Source organism: Myxine glutinosa, chromosome 3 (genome assembly GCF_964187855.1).
Source record: "Myxine glutinosa chromosome 3, kmMyxGlut1.1, whole genome shotgun sequence".
NCBI lineage: Eukaryota > Metazoa > Chordata > Myxini > Myxiniformes > Myxinidae > Myxine > Myxine glutinosa.
Window position 1 is genome coordinate 36,963,338 of NC_136263.1, and position 18,391 is coordinate 36,981,728.

Sequence of the window (18,391 nt, forward strand, 5' to 3'; positions counted from 1 at the left end):
TTCTTTCTGAAGGCCTCAGAAAGCTCTTTTGATCTACGCATGGTGATGCCACACACTTCAACAACAAAGAGCAAACCAAACTAAATGTCTAAGGTTTAAATGAGACAGGTTCCTCCAAGATCCTCTCTAACGATGTTCTAATCATTTGCACCTGAGGTGGTGCACCTGATTCTAATTTTAGGTATTTGAAGTAGTGATAAAGGTAGGGGTGTACTTACTTTTTCCACATGCGAAATTTGCAATTACGTTTATTTAAATTATACAATGGACTACAAAATGTAAATGTTTCATGATATTTGTTATATTATATCACTTTTATCTGTCAATATTGTTGAAATGAAGATCAAATAGATGTATGTTGAAATATGTTGAAAAAGTCAAAACTTTACATGGGGTGTATTTACTTTTTCACGTGACTAGTTAGTGCATACCATTAGGTTTATTTTCAGATGTGGAGGGAAGTCAGATTTGACCTCTGAGGACCGTGAGAGGTCAAATCCAAAATGGCCGCCAGTCCACCGGGTCTAATGTTCAAACGCGCTTAATTTTGGAACCAAATAGTGCAGAAAATCATTTTAGGTGTCATTTCCTACTAAATTGGGGATGCCCATTCATTTGGGATCACACATCGAGATGGCCACGTTGAAGTTGCTGGGAGACTGGTTGGAAGACAGTGGCTGGACGAACGCCCTGGTACAGGCTGACATTGCAAGTTCCGGAACAGCAAATTCCTTCATACATGCCAGCCATGTCACCAAGACCCGCCATGCACACCAGGTCACAGCTGCAAGCCTTAATACACTCCTCCAACAAGCTTACAGTGAAGACTGCACATCCGATGATACTGATGCCATGCAACCAGATACTCCGCCTTTTGAGGAGTGGTGCATACAGCGAGCAAAGGCCAGTGTCCACTTTGACTACTGGCTTAAGACCCTGTCATTGGAGCTTCTCTTGCTGCGGTACATCAGGTCACTTCGTGAAGGTAACTTCCAGCTGCACGTGGAATCCCTGACGCAGATCATGCCCTGGATGTTCGCCCTAGATCACACGCACCACTCCAGATGGCTTCCCGTACACATCCGTGACATGACGACTCTTGCTGAAAAACACCCAGATGTCCTAGCAGAATTCAAGTCTGAAAATTTTGTGGTGCACAAAACCAGCAACAAGTTCTCTGCCATGGCACTTGACCAGTCCCATGAGCAGAACAATGCAATGGTAAAAGGTTCTGGTGGGGCTATTGGATTGACTAGCAATCCAGGAGCACTCAGACGTTGGATGGTAGCAGGGCCAGAAATTGCCAGGATCACTACAGAGTTTGAGGAACAGGCCATAAAGCAACAAGATGGTGCTGGTGACACTGGACACTATCACCATGACCAGCAACCTGGAGTGCAAGCAGTATTCCTGAAGGAGGTTAAGGCACTTGTGACAGTGCTGGAAGAGATGGGGAATCCATTTCTAGAACACAGCCAAAACCTACGAGTCATTGACACAAGGGACATCATGGACACCCAAGTGGCTGAAACTGTGAGAAGGATCGAGACCCTTGGTGAGGAGCAGTACACCAAGTTTGTGACAGAAAAGCTAGAAGTTTGGTTCCAAAATTAAGCGCGTTTGAACATTAGACCCTGTGGACTGGCGGCCATTTTGGATTTGACCTCTCACGGTCTTCAGGGGTCAAATCTGACTTCCCTCCACATCTGAAAATAAACCTTATGGTATGCACTAACTATGTTAGAAATGTCATGCTTTTCTTATAAAATGCACAATTGTTATAATATGAGAGCTTATCCGCCGTACTATTTGTCCTGTCAATTGGAATTGCGAATGTTACGCATTTACCATACGTACGTATTACTCTTATCGGGGTGTCCATTGCACACAGCACACGGCATACAGAGAGACAGAGAGAGACAGAGAGCAGACACTGACTGTCTTGCAAGAGCATACATACTATTGCATGGTACTCAGTACTCACTGATTGGTTCAAAGTTGTAACGGATGTATGGGTTCGGAATATATGACAGCGTGTGAAGTGCTGGTGGCCAGAATCGTTCCAGAGGAGAACTGGTCAGAGTTGAGAGATGTCATCTCATGGGGCTCCGCATTGACTATACTAGTGCGATGATGGATGGCAAACCCTGCGACGGACAGCCGCGGCCCTCTGTCCACTGAGCATCGAGAGCGGAACTATCTAGTATCTTGTTGTCTGCTTCACTTTGATTCATGACTTGCTATGAATGGTTGCCAATCCGCTATCATCACGGCATACCACTGGGATATACAGAGGAACAGGCCACTGTGGCACATCTTTCATCCATTGTCTGCATCGGTTTTGGTCTGTTGTTTTCTGGCCTTGCCATTACCACAGCTCATGACATTGTCCTGGCTGCCAATCACATTTTCATTCTGCATCTCTTTCCCTCATACCCAATGACATTCTCCAGAGCTGGTACCTCACAGTATTGTATACCACGACTACCATAAAAGACACATGCAAGCCTGTCACCATTTGCGAGCCGACTGGTAGAACTATAGAGTTGCATAGGCCTACTGTGCTTGGATGAGGTGAAGACTAGAGCGAGTTGTTAGGGTTATGGTTAGGGTTAGGGTTAGGGTTATGGTTAGGGTTAGGGTTAGGGTTAGGGTTTAGGGTTATGGTTATGGTTATGGTTAGGGTTATGGTTATGGTTAGGGTTAGGGTTAGGGTTAGGGTTAGGGTTTAGGGTTATGGTTAGGGTTATGGTTAGGGTTAGGGTTAGGGTTAGGGTTAGGGTTTAGGGTTAGGGTTTAGGGTTTAGGGTTAGGAAAGGTCAAGTGAGAGAAATGTATTTTTATTTTTGGTGGTGGGATAATGAATGCAAGATTGTTAATGATTTATATTATGTTGTGTGATTATCCAAAAGCAGGCAAGGCGATGTCAGGGAAGCAAAAGCTGCGAGAAACGCATTCAATTTCAGGTTCAAGATCGCAAATCCCCATGTTTCCCACCTAATGCAAATTTGAAAGATGGCCAAAAGTTTCACCGGGAATGACCCAATATCAAATTTTTTGTTTAATTCCCTCCCCCCGTTTTGACCACTGTGACTCTAAGTCACCACCCCCTGGGGACTGAACCGGAAGTCAAATCTAAAAAATCGTTACATATTCCATGCGTCCCCCAGTACTGATTGAACATACAAAGTTTCATGAATAAATATTTTTTAATATTCCCATAATGTAATTTTTAAATATTTGACCATTTGACCCCTCTCCAAGGGGCGGGGCCAAAATGGCATTACTGTCGCACCTTCATGCCATGGGGTGATCATAACTAGCAAGTTTGGTGAATTTCTACACAAGCGTTTAGGAAGAGATACTGTGGCGGACGGACGGAAGGGTGGACAGACAGACGGAGCCGATTACAATAATCCCCACTTTGTTTCAAAAAACCATGGGGATAATAAAGAAGGGGAGAGTTAAAATGGCTTTAAGGCGAGGGTCTTTCACTCAGAGACTAGTTATTTCATATTAATGGTCTCTAGGTGGAGTAGTGGCAGCTGAAGCGATAAAACGGTTCAAACTGGGATTCGATAGACACCTTGAAGAATTCCCCCAAACATTTGTGTATGTAATATATCGATGACAGTGAAGGAGCTGCGCTCCAACGCGAGTCGAAAGAATTGACGCGACCAAAGACGGAATTCGTCCGAGTTGCTTTATTGAAACAAAACAGCTCAGGTATTCTGACCCAAAAGCCCGTTTATCGGGCAGCAATATATATACACATTTATGTCGGGAAGTTTGCCCGGCAAAAGCTATACCGGGCATGCCCGGGTGTCAAGGGCGAGCCTTGGAAAGGCGAGTCTGGACCTGCCCGGGCGTGTTTGGCTGCGGCCTGGCAAGTCGAGGCTGGGCATGCCCGGGCGCTCTGGACGAGCCCTGGAAAGGCGATAGCGGGCATGCCCGGACGCTCTGGGCGAGCCCTGGCAAGTCGAGGCTGGGCATGCCCGGGCGCTCTGGGCGAGCCCTGGAAAGGCGATAGCGGGCATGCCCGGACGCTCTGGGCGAGCCCTGGCAAGTCGAGGCTGGGCATGCCCGGGCGCTCTGGGCGAGCCCTGGAAAGGCGAGAGCGGGCATGCCCGGACGCTCTGGGCGAGCCCTGGAAAGGCGATAGCGGGCATGCCCGGACGCTCTGGGCGAGCCCTGGCAAGTCGAGGCTGGGCATGCCCGGGCGCTCTGGGCGAGCCCTGGAAAGGCGATAGCGGGCATGCCCGGACGCTCTGGGCGAGCCCTGGAAAGGCGAGAGTGGGCATGCCCGGGCGCTCTGGGCGAGCCCTGGAAAGGCGATAGCGGGCATGCCCGGACGCTCTGGGCGAGCCCTGGAAAGGCGATAGCGGGCATGCCCGGACGCTCTGGGCGAGCCCTGGCAAGTCGAGGCTGGGCATGCCCGGGCGCTCTGGGCGAGCCCTGGAAAGGCGAGAGCGGGCATGCCCGGACGCTCTGGGCGAGCCCTGGAAAGGCGATAGCGGGCATGCCCGGACGCTCTGGGCGAGCCCTGGCAAGTCGAGGCTGGGCATGCCCGGGCGCTCTGGGCGAGCCCTGGAAAGGCGATAGCGGGCATGCCCGGACGCTCTGGGCGAGCCCTGGAAAGGCGAGAGTGGGCATGCCCGGGCGCTCTGGGCGAGCCCTGGAAAGGCGATAGCGGGCATGCCCGGACGCTCTGGGCGAGCCCTGGAAAGGAGATAGCGGGCATGCCCGGACGCTCTGGGCGAGCCCTGGAAAGGCGAGAGCGGGCATGCCCGGACGCTCTGGGCGAGCCCTGGCAAGTCGAGGCTGGGCATGCCCGGGCGCTCTGGGCGAGCCCTGGAAAGGCGATAGCGGGCATGCCCGGACGCTCTGGGCGAGCCCTGGAAAGGCGATAGCGGGCATGCCCGGACGCTCTGGGCGAGCCCTGGAAAGGCGAGAGCGGGCATGCCCGGGAAAGACGAGACCGGGCGTGCCCGGGAGGTTCGGGCGTGCCCGGGAGAGGCGCGTCTGGCCGTGTTCTGGCCGGTGCAAGGCGATTGTGTGCATCCAGCGGTAACCGCTACAACAGAGTATATAGTGTTGTGGATATGAGAATGTTTTTTTATTTTGTTGTTGTGGTAAAATGTTGTTGTAAAAGGTTGTTGTAAAATATCACCCCTCCTCCCTCCGTTTGTGGTTGTATAAAGGTCAAAGGGCGTTTCCGTAGTTAGTCCATAAAACATACATGCAGGACACGATATATCCTTTCTTTTGACAGTTATATCCTTATTATGTGTATTAGCGTAAGGCTGTGTCTTCCATTAATTGAAATACTCCATTGCACCAGTGAAAGAGAATAGATCCCCTTTCCTTCCCATCCCCAAAATCTCCATCCCATATTACATCCCCTCTCGTCATTGCTGAGCCTCGATTCCCAATCACCTCCCCTCCAATAACCGCCAGTGACCACGAGGCTCGAGTCAGGGAAGAAAGGCGTGTCTCCACCTCGTCAGAGGAGGGGAGGGGCGCGCCCGCCCGTCGTCGTCCGGGGCGGAGCCCGAGGGTCGCGCGACCAACCAGGGCCGCGGTGAGTGACCCGGTAGGTGTGCCCTCGGAGTCGGCGGCTTGATTTCACCGGGGGTGATAAAAGCGACTGTAAGGGACTGCTTTAAGAGAGAGGCCTTGGAGATGAGCATGAGATGAGAAGAGAAGAGAAGAAGAAAGAGAGTTGCAAGGAGTTGGTCACAGTCGGTTGCCAGAGAGAGAAGTCGGTGGTGAGGAGTGAGAGAAGCAAGAAAGAGTTGAGGGTTGAGGGACCAGACGAGTGAGACAAGTCCTGGGAACGCAGCGGACGGAGGCCGCCGCAGCCGCGACACCCGACCGCCAAAGGGGGCCTGAACGGCGGTTCGGAGCAGGGCCGAAACGGAACGGCGGCTGCTGAACGCGCCGGTTGTGCTGCAAGACCCCCCCTTGGACCTTTCCTCTCCCGCCAGCCATCCACCTTCTGCCATCCCTGGCATTCCCCGTGTGAGTCGTCTTTGTTTGTTCTGTCCTGGGTAATAAGTTAAGTCTGTAGATAAGCTAAATTTGCACTGTGTCACATGCGTCTTGTACTTGTAAATAAACTGAATTGCTTTTTTGTTGCTTGTGTGTAAATCGTAGGAATAAATTTAGTAGTCTTTCCAACCTTTCTTGGCCTTCGTTTTCCTCTTTACATTGCGTCGTTTTTGTCTTTTCCCTCATTGAGCAGCTAGGGTGCGATACGGCCAAAGTCTGGGTGAATCGGGTGAGTGTTGTTAGGTCGCGGTTCTAAACCACCGCTCGGTCTATAACATCTAACCGCGATCTATAACAATTGGTAGTCAGGAGATGGGATTCGAACCTGGGACTAAATTTATTTAGCCCAAATTTTGGACACCAATTGTGTTAGTACTATAACAATTGGTGTCTGGGAGTGGAATTCGGGTCCCGAACCAAATTTTTAAAACATCTAGAAAAAAATTTTGGTCAAAATTTGGAGCGGCCGAAATTTGTTTTGTTTTACAAAACCTGAATTTTGAAATCGCGCCATGGCTGTCCAAGGCGACGGGATGCCGGTGGGAGAGATAGAGGGGTTGGAAGTAACCCAGGACTTCGGGGAAGAAAGGGAGGAGGAAAATGGCAATGTGGTTGCGGGAATTTCAGGTGCACAAAATGGCGCTCTAGCGCACGTGATTACAGCGGCGCCACATTTAGCCACGCCCATGGTCGCGGTAGTCGAACCGGAGATGCCAATGGATTTGAACCTTTTTTTTATACAAATGAAGGCCCTTATGGCCCAGAATAGTGAGCAATTGGGGGTAATGGGGAACCGGATGGATGCTCAGAGTGAGCAATTGGGGGTAATGGGGAACCGGATGGATGCTCAGGGTGAGCGATTGGAGGGCCAAATGGGGGTAATGAGGGACGAAGCGAGGGGTACCGGTGAGGGATTAGAAAAGAAATTTGAGGGATTAGACAAGAAATTTGAGGGATTAGACAAGAAATTTGAGGGATTAGACAAGAAATTTGAGGGGTTAGACAATGGGATAGAAGGGGTGAAACATGGGTTAACGGGGGTGGAAAACAGAATGGCTGCCCAGGAGAATCAGTTAGAGGGGGTGAAAAATGGGTTAATGGGGTTAGAAAATAGGATGGAGGACAAATTGCGGGAAATAGGGGAACAATCCGCCCGGGAAATCGAACAGATGGGGAACCAGATGGAGGAAATACGACGAGGGGTGAGTGAGGAGGTCTCGGGGCTACGCGAGGAGGTAAAGCGAGGCGAAAAGCGTATAGAGAAAGAAGTGAGGAATAATACGGCTAAGTTACAAGGGGGAATAGAAGATCTGACGGAGGAGGTGGAGCAGCTGACAGAGGGACAAACTAAATTAGTGGAGCAGGTTCAAAGGAACACTGCAGTACTCGGAGGGTTAAAGGCGACACAAAAAGAAATTAAAAACGAATTAATAGCGACGCAGAGGCAATGTCAGATGGTACGGGAGGAACTGACAATGAGGGTGGAGGAGGTGACAGAGATAATGGAGACAAAGGACCGGCAGGTGAGGATGCACATAGAGACGGTCACGGTAGCCTTAGAGGACGAACTTGAGGGGACGCACCGAGAAATAAAAGAGGTTAAACAAAAACTAGAGGAAGTGGGAGAAGAGGTGAGTGAAATTAAGAAGGGACGGACAGAAACTAAGAGGGAGATAAAGGAGGAAGTCATGGAATATGTACAAGGTCTGTGTTCAAATCATGATGCGGTGCTCACTAACCAAATAAAAAGTTTGCAGGTGGCAAAGGAGGTGCGGGGACGAGGTGCCAAGGTGAGTGGCAATGTATATGATGTGAGGAAAGCTTCAGTCGGCTTGGGGATTGGATTGGATCCGGGTGTTCGTGAAAGGCCGTTGGTGAGGTGTGCGACAGGTCTGGTGTGCGAAAAAAGAGGTGTGCGAGAATGTCCGACCATGGGGTGTGTGAGGAAAAAGTGCACGCCGAGGAGTGAGTGTGCCGTCAGGAGTGAGCCGGTCGTAGCGCGTGTGCGAGGGAGCACAGGGAAGCGCGGTGTGGTGAGTGTTACGGAGGAAGTAACGGAAAAGTGTGCGCGGGAGGATGCGCGAGAAAGGTGTGTAACGGACGGGTGCATGGGGAAAGCGCATGCTGTCAAGAGTAAGGGTGAGTGCGCGACCGAGAGTGGAGGTGAGAGTAGTGAGAGTGACAAGGAGAGTGAGCTGGTTGTGACAGGTGGGCGAGGATGTACACCTGGGATGGAAGGATGCACACCTGGAATGGTAGAGTGTGTGTGGGAAGGCACATTTGAGTTGGTAGTGAGGCACGTGGTTGGGTGTGCGAATGAGAGCACACCTGTGATTGTCACAGAGGAGGTGACCGAGGAGGGGGCGCGAAGCGGTGTATTGGTGAGGTGTGCGAGCAACGAATGTGTGCCAAAGTGTTCGGTGGTCAGGTGTGTGACCAAGTCGGTGAGCGGAGTGAGTGTACCGAGGTGTGAAAGAAAAGGTACGAGGAGAATGGGAACGGCTGCATGTATGAGCAAGAAAGAGGTAGCGTATGCATGTAAGCCTGCAGGTGAAGCGTCGACGGTAACCGGGTTAAAGGTTAGGTCGACTTTTAGCCGGATCGGGCCCTCGGTGCGTGCCGGGCTTCGCGTGCCGCGAGAACCAGCGGAGATCCGAGCCACGGCGGGTTCGAAAGGACCGCCGTGCGCGATCCACGCTGGGCCTCGCGTGGAGCGGCCGCGTCCGGGCTCCACAAGGCGGAGCGGGCAGCTCGATAGGAAGGGTCGTCATGGCGACCACTTTCTATTGAGACGTGCCGGCAGGTCGAGATCGGGACATTGGATGACTCCACGCCGAGGTGGTGCATGGGATCTCGGCCCGGGTAAGCCTCCGTCCCTGCCCCGAATGCGGGACGTATCCAGCCGCTGGCACAAAACGACCCGCGTTCATTGCTCGGCTGTACGAAGCCGGGCTGTAGATGTGAATTGGCGCACCGAGAGGATGTAATAAGTAGACGGGTGATGTGAATTGGCGCACCGAGAGGATGTAATAAGTAGACGGGTGATGGTGATAGTGATAGTGATTGAAAACGAAATTTAGAAAAGTGAATGGAATTGGCAGTAAATGGAAAATTTTTGAATTGTTGGATTTGGACGAGCGAAATTGGTAGTGAGAGACCCCCGATGTGGTGGGATGGCAAATCCACCATCCTTCCCATGTGGGGGCAAAGGAGCACTAGATTATGGGGTGTATGGCAGTGAAAACTAGCCCGGGTGGGTTAGGATATGGTGTGTAGGGATCTAGGGAAGATTGACATTAGGTAACGTTAAGTTTAGTTAGTGACTGATACCTGTAGTGGGGACGCAGGTAGATTAGTATGGATGATAATGACGTGGGAGCGCAATAGTTTAAAGGGACGACTGGGAAGCGCAAGTTTCAGAGGGGAGAAGTTAGCTGAGATGATGCCGTGTGTGTGAGGATTGAACAGGTGAGAATGGAACAGGTGTGATTGCACAGGTGTGCAACTGAACAGGTGAATGGAGCAGTGTATGAGTGAGTGATGGTGATGTGTGTTGCGTTGACCAACTGGTCCAGAAAGAGGAGGAGGGTGCAGGTGGCACCAGGTGAGATTGCACAGGTGTGCAACGACAGGTGAATGAAAGACAGGTGTATGGAATAAATGGTATGGAGTATTGGAATGGATGGTCGTGGAGTGAGTATGGTGGAAATTGTGGAGTGGAGTGGATGGTGCGAAGGTGTGAATGGGGGAAGAGTGGACCCCCATCACGGATACCCGGGGCGGGTAGTGTAAGTGTTAGGTAGAGGGTACAGGTAAATTGTGGTTTGGATATTGGCATCTGTGGTGCGGGTGAAAGAATGGTCTGTGGATGGGTGCATTAGTGTTGTGGAAATGGCTGGGCGTGTAGCCTGTTAGTGTGTGTAGTTGTTTGAGCACTCCACCACTGTGAGGATGTCGGCCAGGTGAGGCCGCAGGTGGGCTCTGGGAGCCGGTAGTAGTTGTTGTGGATGGGGCCCGAGGATCCGGAGGACGGACCCGGGTAGCCCAGTGCCAGAGGGCACCATGGGGTGACAGAGCCAGGAGAGGGGCTGCCCCCAGTTAGATAGGTTAGGGTGAGGAGCTAGGTAAGCTCGGGTGGCAACTGCAGTGGTGGAGGTGTGCAGGTGGGTAGACCCACTGGGAGAGGTACACGCCACAGCCCAGAAATTGTGCGAGGGCACCGGGAGATGAATCGGGGGAGTGAGACCCCAAATTGAAAAGCACCACAGTTTGGCCAATGGGAATTGGTTTTTAGAACCCATAGTGTAAGAGGGCCAATGGTTTGGCCGGAGAAAGACCCCGGGTAGTGTAAAGTGTGTTAAAATCATTTAGAGGATAGTTAGGATGAAGGATCTCCTCGCACCATCTGCATCCACTCACCTGAGGTGACAGGTACTCCACACCATGCCATGTTTAATTATTTTTACTGTGCAAATGTTTGGAATGTGAGACGCATCATGGCGTGGGTGTGACATTGTGCGTAATTCCATCTCTTCCTCCTTATGAGGATTGATGATGAATTGATGATGGCAAATTTTTGAAGTAGAGGGATTGTGGTGACGAATTTGGTATAGGGGAAATATGGGGAAGACGTGACAGTAGTGACGAATTGTTAATGTGTAGGTTTTGTACATATGGGGTAAGGGCAAGGGTGGGCTAGGTAACAGGGGGGTGACGTACGGTAGGGACGAGCTTTCTCACTTCGCCCTCCGTACGCATTTCGCCTTGCATTGCCTTTTTGATGTGTACCCTTGAGACCTTACCCCTCGCTCATCTGTCTTGTCCCCCCTTTTGTCTCCCACATGAGGACCTGAGCGCCGTTGGGCGCCGAGGGGAGCGTGCGTGGGTCGGCCATTGTGCGCCCGAAATTCCCAGAACCAGCTGTCTGCATCGATGCACCACATTATGGACCACATGTCAGTGGCCGAGCACCACTTATGGACCCCATGGGTTGGGGCATGGCCCCTCTGCTGGGACCGGCCATGAGGGCCCGAAATCTTGCTGGCGGACCTTGGCCACAGGGCACCGATGCCCCACAGGTGAACCACACATAGTCGGCCTGGTGGGCCATAAATAAATAAAAAGGACACATTGGGTGCAAGTTTTATTGAAAATAGGCCGCCAGTAAGCAAAGCAAAGAAAATGACAACAACTGGAAGAAATAATGATAACCAGCAGAGGGAGCCGAAGAGCAAGAGACACCTGCAGGGTTGGGTTTGTTGGTTTTATTTTATTCATTGAACAATGGGGACTGCACCGATTGGTGCTTGGGTGTGTATTGGTGCGTTTTTGGGTGCTTTAATGGTGCATTGATGCAGAGCAGACTGTCTCCCCCCCAGAAAGAACAATTACAGGTCCTGGGTTAGTTTTGTAAATAAAAATAGCGTCAGTGTAAATAATGCTTCCCACCGTCAGTGTATAGTTTGAAGACCATTCCGCAATTCGGTTAACTGTGGGCGTAAGTCTGTTAGGCAGGGTGCAATGGAGCAGCGGGACACATTTATTTATGTTTTAAAACTGTCGCACTCAGGGTCAGGTTAAAAGTAGAGGGAACTACACCTACTTGCCACACTAAGGTAAAAGTAATAGGCCCGGGACGTGCCTAAGGGGAGGAGGGTGCAGTGTTGTGGATATGAGAATGTTTTTTTATTTTGTTGTTGTGGTAAAATGTTGTTGTAAAAGGTTGTTGTAAAATATCACCCCTCCTCCCTCCGTTTGTGGTTGTATAAAGGTCAAAGGGCGTTTCCGTAGTTAGTCCATAAAACATACATGCAGGACACGATATATCCTTTCTTTTGACAGTTATATCCTTATTATGTGTATTAGCGTAAGGCTGTGTCTTCCATTAATTGAAATACTCCATTGCACCAGTGAAAGAGAATAGATCCCCTTTCCTTCCCATCCCCAAAATCTCCATCCCATATTACATCCCCTCTCGTCATTGCTGAGCCTCGATTCCCAATCACCTCCCCTCCAATAACCGCCAGTGACCACGAGGCTCGAGTCAGGGAAGAAAGGCGTGTCTCCACCTCGTCAGAGGAGGGGAGGGGCGCGCCCGCCCGTCGTCGTCCGGGGCGGAGCCCGAGGGTCGCGCGACCAACCAGGGCCGCGGTGAGTGACCCGGTAGGTGTGCCCTCGGAGTCGGCGGCTTGATTTCACTGGGGGTGATAAAAGCGACTGTAAGGGACTGCTTTAAGAGAGAGGCCTTGGAGATGAGCATGAGATGAGAAGAGAAGAGAAGAAGAAAGAGAGTTGCAAGGAGTTGGTCACAGTCGGTTGCCAGAGAGAGAAGTCGGTGGTGAGGAGTGAGAGAAGCAAGAAAGAGTTGAGGGTTGAGGGACCAGACGAGTGAGACAAGTCCTGGGAACGCAGCGGACGGAGGCCGCCGCAGCCGCGACACCCGACCGCCAAAGGGGGCCTGAACGGCGGTTCGGAGCAGGGCCGAAACGGAACGGCGGCTGCTGAACGTGCCGGTTGTGCTGCAAGACCCCCCCTTGGACCTTTCCTCTCCCGCCAGCCATCCACCTTCTGCCATCCCTGGCATTCCCCGTGTGAGTCGTCTTTGTTTGTTCTGTCCTGGGTAATAAGTTAAGTCTGTAGATAAGCTAAATTTGCACTGTGTCACATGCGTCTTGTACTTGTAAATAAACTGAATTGCTTTTTTGTTGCTTGTGTGTAAATCGTAGGAATAAATTTAGTAGTCTTTCCAACCTTTCTTGGCCTTCGTTTTCCTCTTTACATTGCGTCGTTTTTGTCTTTTCCCTCATTGAGCAGCTAGGGTGCGATACGGCCAAAGTCTGGGTGAATCGGGTGAGTGTTGTTAGGTCGCGGTTCTAAACCACCGCTCGGTCTATAACATCTAACCGCGATCTATAACAATAGTATATAATGTATACATTACTACATACCAGTCAGGGAAACCATCGCAATGTTACTTCCGAAAGTTTGTGTGCTCCACAATACCGTCCCTCCGTGTAGATATGTCTTGGAGGTACTGAATTGTATGTTTGTTAGATTTGCTTCTGTGAACATTTGAACTTGAAGGCCATCGCATTAACGAGCGACGCTGCCTGCTCATTATGCTGCGATTTTCATATTTGCAAAAATTATCTGATGACGAATTGTCAGGTCGAGTGAGAGAAATGTATTTTTATTTTTGGTGGTGGGATAATGAATGCAAGATTGTTAATGATTTATATTATGTTGTGTGATTATCCAAAAGCAGGCAAGGCGATGGCAGGGAAGCAAAAGCTGCGAGAAACGCATTCAATTCCAGGTTCAAGAGCTGTTAAGGTGAGCTGGGCCTGGAAAAGCCATAAGCTAGACTGGAAAGCTTTCAGGGAGGACTGGGAGTTTGGAGTCGGGGAGGTGGGTATGAGGTAGGCAAGCTGAAACAGTCCGGAAGCATGCTGGGCCGGTCTGGGAAGCGTGCTGAGCCGGTCTGGGAAGCGTGCTGGGCCACTCTGGGAAGCTAGCTGGCTTGTCTAGGAAGCATGCTGGGCCTGTCTGGGAAGCATGCTGGGCCGGTCTAGGAAGCATGCTGGGCCGGTCTGGGAAGCATGCTGGGCCAGTCTGGGAAGCGTGCTGGGTTTCCCGGTCTGGGAAGCATGCTCGGCCGGTCTGGGAAGTGTGCTGGGCCACTCTGGGAAGCTAGCTGGTCTTGTCTAGGAGGCATGCTGTGCCGGTCTCGGAAGCGTGCTGGGCCATGCTGGGAAGCTAGCTGGTCTTGTCTAGGAGGCATGCTGGGCCGGTCTCGGAAGCGTGCTGGGCCGGTCTCGGAAGCGTGCTGGGCAGACAGACAGACGGTCCGGTCTGGGAAACATGCTGGGCTGGTCGGGGAAGCGTGCTGGGCCGGTCTGGGAAGCGTGCTGGGCCGGTCTGGGAAGCGTGCTGGGTCGGTCTGTGAAGCTAGCTGGGCCTCTCTGGGAAGCTAGCTGGGCTTCTCTGGGAAGCATGCTTGGCTAGTCTGTGAAGTGCACTGGTTGTACTGGGAAGCGCACTGGGCCGGTCTGGGAAGTGTGCTGGGCCGGTCTGGGAAGCGTGCTGGGCCGGTCTGGGAAGCATGCTGGGCCGGTCTGGGAAGCGTGCTGGGCCGGTCTGGGAAGCGTGCTGGGTCGGTCTGTGAAGCTAGCTGGGCCACTCTGGAAAGCCAGCTGGGCTTCTCTAGGAAGCATGCTTGGCTAGTCTGTGAAGTGCACTGGTTGTACTGGGAAGCGCACTGGGCCAGTCTGGGATGCGCACTGGGCTGTGTTGGCCCGATCCGGGAAGTGCGCTGGGCCGGTCTGGGAAGCACGCTGGGCCGGTCTGGGAAGCATGCTGATTGCTGGGCCGGTCTGGGAAGCACGCTGGACCGGTCTGGGAAATTTTATGTAGGTGTATGTAAAATCCCTGGGGACGGGTGAGTTTCACATAGCTCTTGGGAGAGGGGCTTTTCCCACAACTGTCCCCAAGTGGTGCCTTTTTCATGACTAGTGGGGGGCGGGGGGTTGCCTCTTGGCCCCACACCTTTTGGCTATTGGGGGTGGGGGGAATGAGAGGCCTTACCGCAGAGTTGGGGCTTACTCCCACAACTGGGGTTTAGCATGAGAAAATACTGGCCAGCTCAGGCTAGTAGTGTGTCCATTATGTCAAGACCTGGGTGAAGGATGAATAAAATGTTTAACCTTTCGAGTCGGGTCGAGCGCAGGCACCCCAGGAGCCATGACCCCAATTTGCATCCGATTGGCATCCAATTCAAATAAAACTGATGTGGATGCCACTTGTGTGTGTGCCGTTGGTAGGAGGCCGAAAGTTTATATGAAGACGTTCGGCAATCCAGAAAAAAGAAAGAAGGAGACGGTACGTATATCATTGTAGCTGATTTGAGGTGTAACTTGATTTGAGTTACACCATCAGGTGTAACTTTTAAATTAATTATTAAGAAGCAATGTGCATAAGATGGATAGGAATGGCTTCCATCAGGCCTGGAATTTAGATCCGATTGTGTATTTTGAAAAGAGTAGATTATTTGAGCACATAATCGCCTATTTTTTATATATTTTTTGTTTTTACAAAATATACAAAATAATTCTTTTTTAAATAAAATATCTCAAAAATGGGATCATTAATGGCCGCAAGGGAATGCTGATAGACAGGACAGCCGGCTTAACGTACTCTCCCAAGAATTGCATGCTCATTGATACAACGCATCAGAATGACTTGATGATGCAATGCAACACCTGCGGAGCATCAGAATGACAGTTTGTAGTTGGGTCGAGAATAGGTGAGTGCGCTACCTCTGAGCCATTCCGCTTTCGGTGAGCTCCATTAAGCAGTTGCATTACAAGGAAATTCAGTACAAAGAAGTTCAACTCAGGGAAGCGGCCATCAGGCCCATCAAGCCCGCACATTTCTGCCATTAGTCATCTACCGCTCTCCAGATACCCATCTAATTCCAGTTTAAACCCATCTACATTTTTTGCTGCCACGACCTTTCCAGGAAGACCATTCCATGCATTCACTACTCTGATTGTATATATCAGCAAGAGCAGCCGCCGCATTGCTGACGGATTTAATCAAATGACAACGTGTTGTACTTCATAAACATTCTGCTCTATCATTTGCTCGGGGTCATCTTCCATCTGCTTGGAAGTCAGCTGACATCATCTTGAACAACCATCCTTGCTGCTTACATATGGTGCGAGCAAAAATCGCCTCCGCTTCACTGTGAAGCTCCATGTTGGATGCTTTGGTTTAAACCTCCACTCCGCTTAAAATGAGTGAAAATAAACATTTTCAAAATTTCCAATTATTATCACTCAGATTTCAAAATCCCCATAATGGTGGGGGTGATTTTCACATGGTTGTTGAAGAGGGGTGGGGGGGCGTTCGTTAATTAAGTTTTATTTATTTATTTTTAATATCATTTTTTAAAACTTGATCAAACTATCTTTATATAAGATGATATGTAATACCAGATACCACCGGGTGGTGCTATACAATAAGCATTTTCTTAGAGAGAATTGGGGGTATTTCCCCACTCTGAACCCCCTCCCCCAGATATACTACCTCAACAGAAACCATACTTGCGGTACCCTTAGGCAACATGCAAAATTTGATTGGATTCGGTTCAGTAGTTTTTTAGTTTTTAAAGCATATATACAGTCACGTGAAAAAGTAAGTACACCCCATGTAAAGTTTTGACTTTTTCAACATATTTCAACATACAGCTATTTGATCTTCATTTCAACAATATTGACAGATAAAGATGATATAATATAACAAATATCATGAAACATTTACATTTTGTAGTCCATTGTGTAATTTAAATAAACATAAATGCAAATTTCGCATGTGGAAATAGTAAGTACACCCTTGGCTCTAATAGGTGGTATTGCCCCCTTTGGCAGAAACAACCTCAAGTAGCCGTTTCTTATAGCTATCTACCAGTCTCTGACAGATTGTGAGAAATTTTTGTCCACTCCTCCATGCAGAATTCTTTCAGCTGTGCGATGTTTGAGGGGTTTCTTGCATGCACAGATCGTTTCAAATCCCCCCACAACATCTCGATGGGATTTAGATCCGGGCTTTGACTTGGCCATTCCAGATAAGAACCCTCCATTTCTTTCTTTTCAGCCATTCCTTGGTGGATTTACAGGTATGTTTAGGGTCATTGTCATGTTGCAAGAAGTCACCTTCGGTTGAGCTTCAACTTTCCGACAGATGGCCTCACATTATCCTCATGCACCCTCTGGTACAATGAATAATTCAGATGGATTCTATGATGGTGAGCTGCCCAGGCCCTGATGCAGCAAAGCTGCCCCAAACCATAATATTTCCACCACCATGCTTTACAGTTGGTATCAGGTTCTTGTGGTCAAATGCTGTATTTGGTTTTCGCCAAACATGTCTTCTCGTACTGTGGCCAAATAGCTCTACCTTTGACTCAGCTGTCCAGAGCACATTGTTCCAGAAGTGCTGGTCTTTGCCTAGGTGTTCATTGGCAAACGTTAGTCTTGCCCTGATGTTCTTTCTGGACAGCAAAGGTTTCCTCCTGGCACACCTCCCATGTAGATCAAATTTGTGCAGCCTCTTTCTAATGGTAGACTCGTGCACTTTGACATCAACAGTGGAAAAAGCTACCTGTAGATCCCGTGATGACATTCTGGGGTTCTTAGAGACTTCTTTCAGCATCTTGCGGTCTGCTCTCGGGCTGAACTTGCTGGGGCGGCCTGGCCTGAACAAGTTGGCAGTTGTTTGGAATCTTCTCCACTTGTAGATGATCTTCCGGACAGTTGAATGATTGATTTCAAATTGTTTGGAGATCTTTTTAAGGTCTTTCTGGTTTGGAGGTCTGGTTTGGAGGTTTGGAGGTCTTTCTGTCTTCTACCGACTCCTCTCCGGCCTTGCACCCCCAGCTCTCTCTGTGCTCTGTCCCCCAAATATTCCTACAGGTCGCACAAGATCTGCCAGCAACCCTCTGATGGTTAAACTGCCGAAATCTCGGCTCTCTGCTCACCTTCACTCTTTCATTCCTCTTTTCTCCCGCCTCTGGAACAAACTCCCTCACTCCCTTCAGTCCCACTCCTCCCTCCAGGTCTTTAAAACAGCTGTTCACCACCATCTCTTATCTTCCCCCATCCAAAACCTTGATCTTTTCTACCCCCGCTAATTCACCCCAGATCCACCTTGTTTGAAATTCCAACTTCTTTCCTGGAAGTCCTGGCAGTGTCCATATGTTTTATACCTCTCCCACCGCCCCCTTCCCATGCCCCCCCCCCCCCCCAAAGCCCTCGCCCTCTCTCAGATCTCTCGATGTCTCCATGTCTCTCGGTCCCTGCTCTCAAATGTTGTGTTTGTGTCCTTCCCCCTCTCTCCCCATCTTGTCTACCGCTCCCGATGTTATATGTTTTATGTGTCGGTTTGTCTTTCTGTGTGATTAATGTTCGCTCTTTCACGAGCCTCGATCTTGTATACAAAAAAAAAAAAAAAAAAAAAAAAAAAAAAAAAAAATCCCTTCCCAGACTCGTAGGCATCTATAACCTTCTTTCTGAAGGACTCAGAAAGCTCTTTTGATCGAGGCATGGTGACGCCGCACACTTCAACAACAAAGAGCAAACCAAACGAAATGTCTGAGGTTTAAATAAGACAGGTTCCTCCAAGATTCTCTCTAACGATGTTCTAATCATTTGCACCTGAGTTGGTGCACCTGATTCTAATTTTAGGTATTTGAAGTAGTGATAAAGGTAGGGGTATACTTACTTTTTCCACATGCAAAATTTGCATTTATGTTTATTTAAATTATACAATGGACTACAAAATG

The 18,391-nt window shown here is 49.9% G+C and overlaps 2 protein-coding genes across 7 annotated transcripts in view; both read left to right on the forward strand.

The window, feature by feature from the left end:
- The window catches only part of C3H2orf42 (chromosome 3 C2orf42 homolog), a 357,660-nt gene that overhangs the window by 111,139 nt on the left and 228,130 nt on the right, over positions 1–18,391 (forward strand). The window lies entirely within an intron of this gene.
- Positions 1–18,391, forward strand: part of LOC137423667 (regulator of G-protein signaling 12) — a 62,947-nt gene that overhangs the window by 39,286 nt on the left and 5,270 nt on the right. For 3 of the 6 annotated variants that reach the window (XR_013622806.1, XM_068111059.2, XM_078773886.1), the window contains 2 exons: positions 13,316–13,383; positions 14,871–14,928. Coding sequence is in view for 5 of the 6 variants with exons in the window: in XM_068111059.2 (XP_067967160.2) it covers positions 13,316–13,383; positions 14,871–14,928 (126 nt within the window). In the remaining variant the exon portion in view is untranslated. Of the gene's footprint in view, positions 1–2,912; positions 3,065–13,312; positions 13,384–14,870; positions 14,929–18,391 lie in introns of those variants that run through there. The other 3 variants (XM_068111058.2, XM_068111060.2, XM_068111061.2) reach the window with 2 other exon arrangements.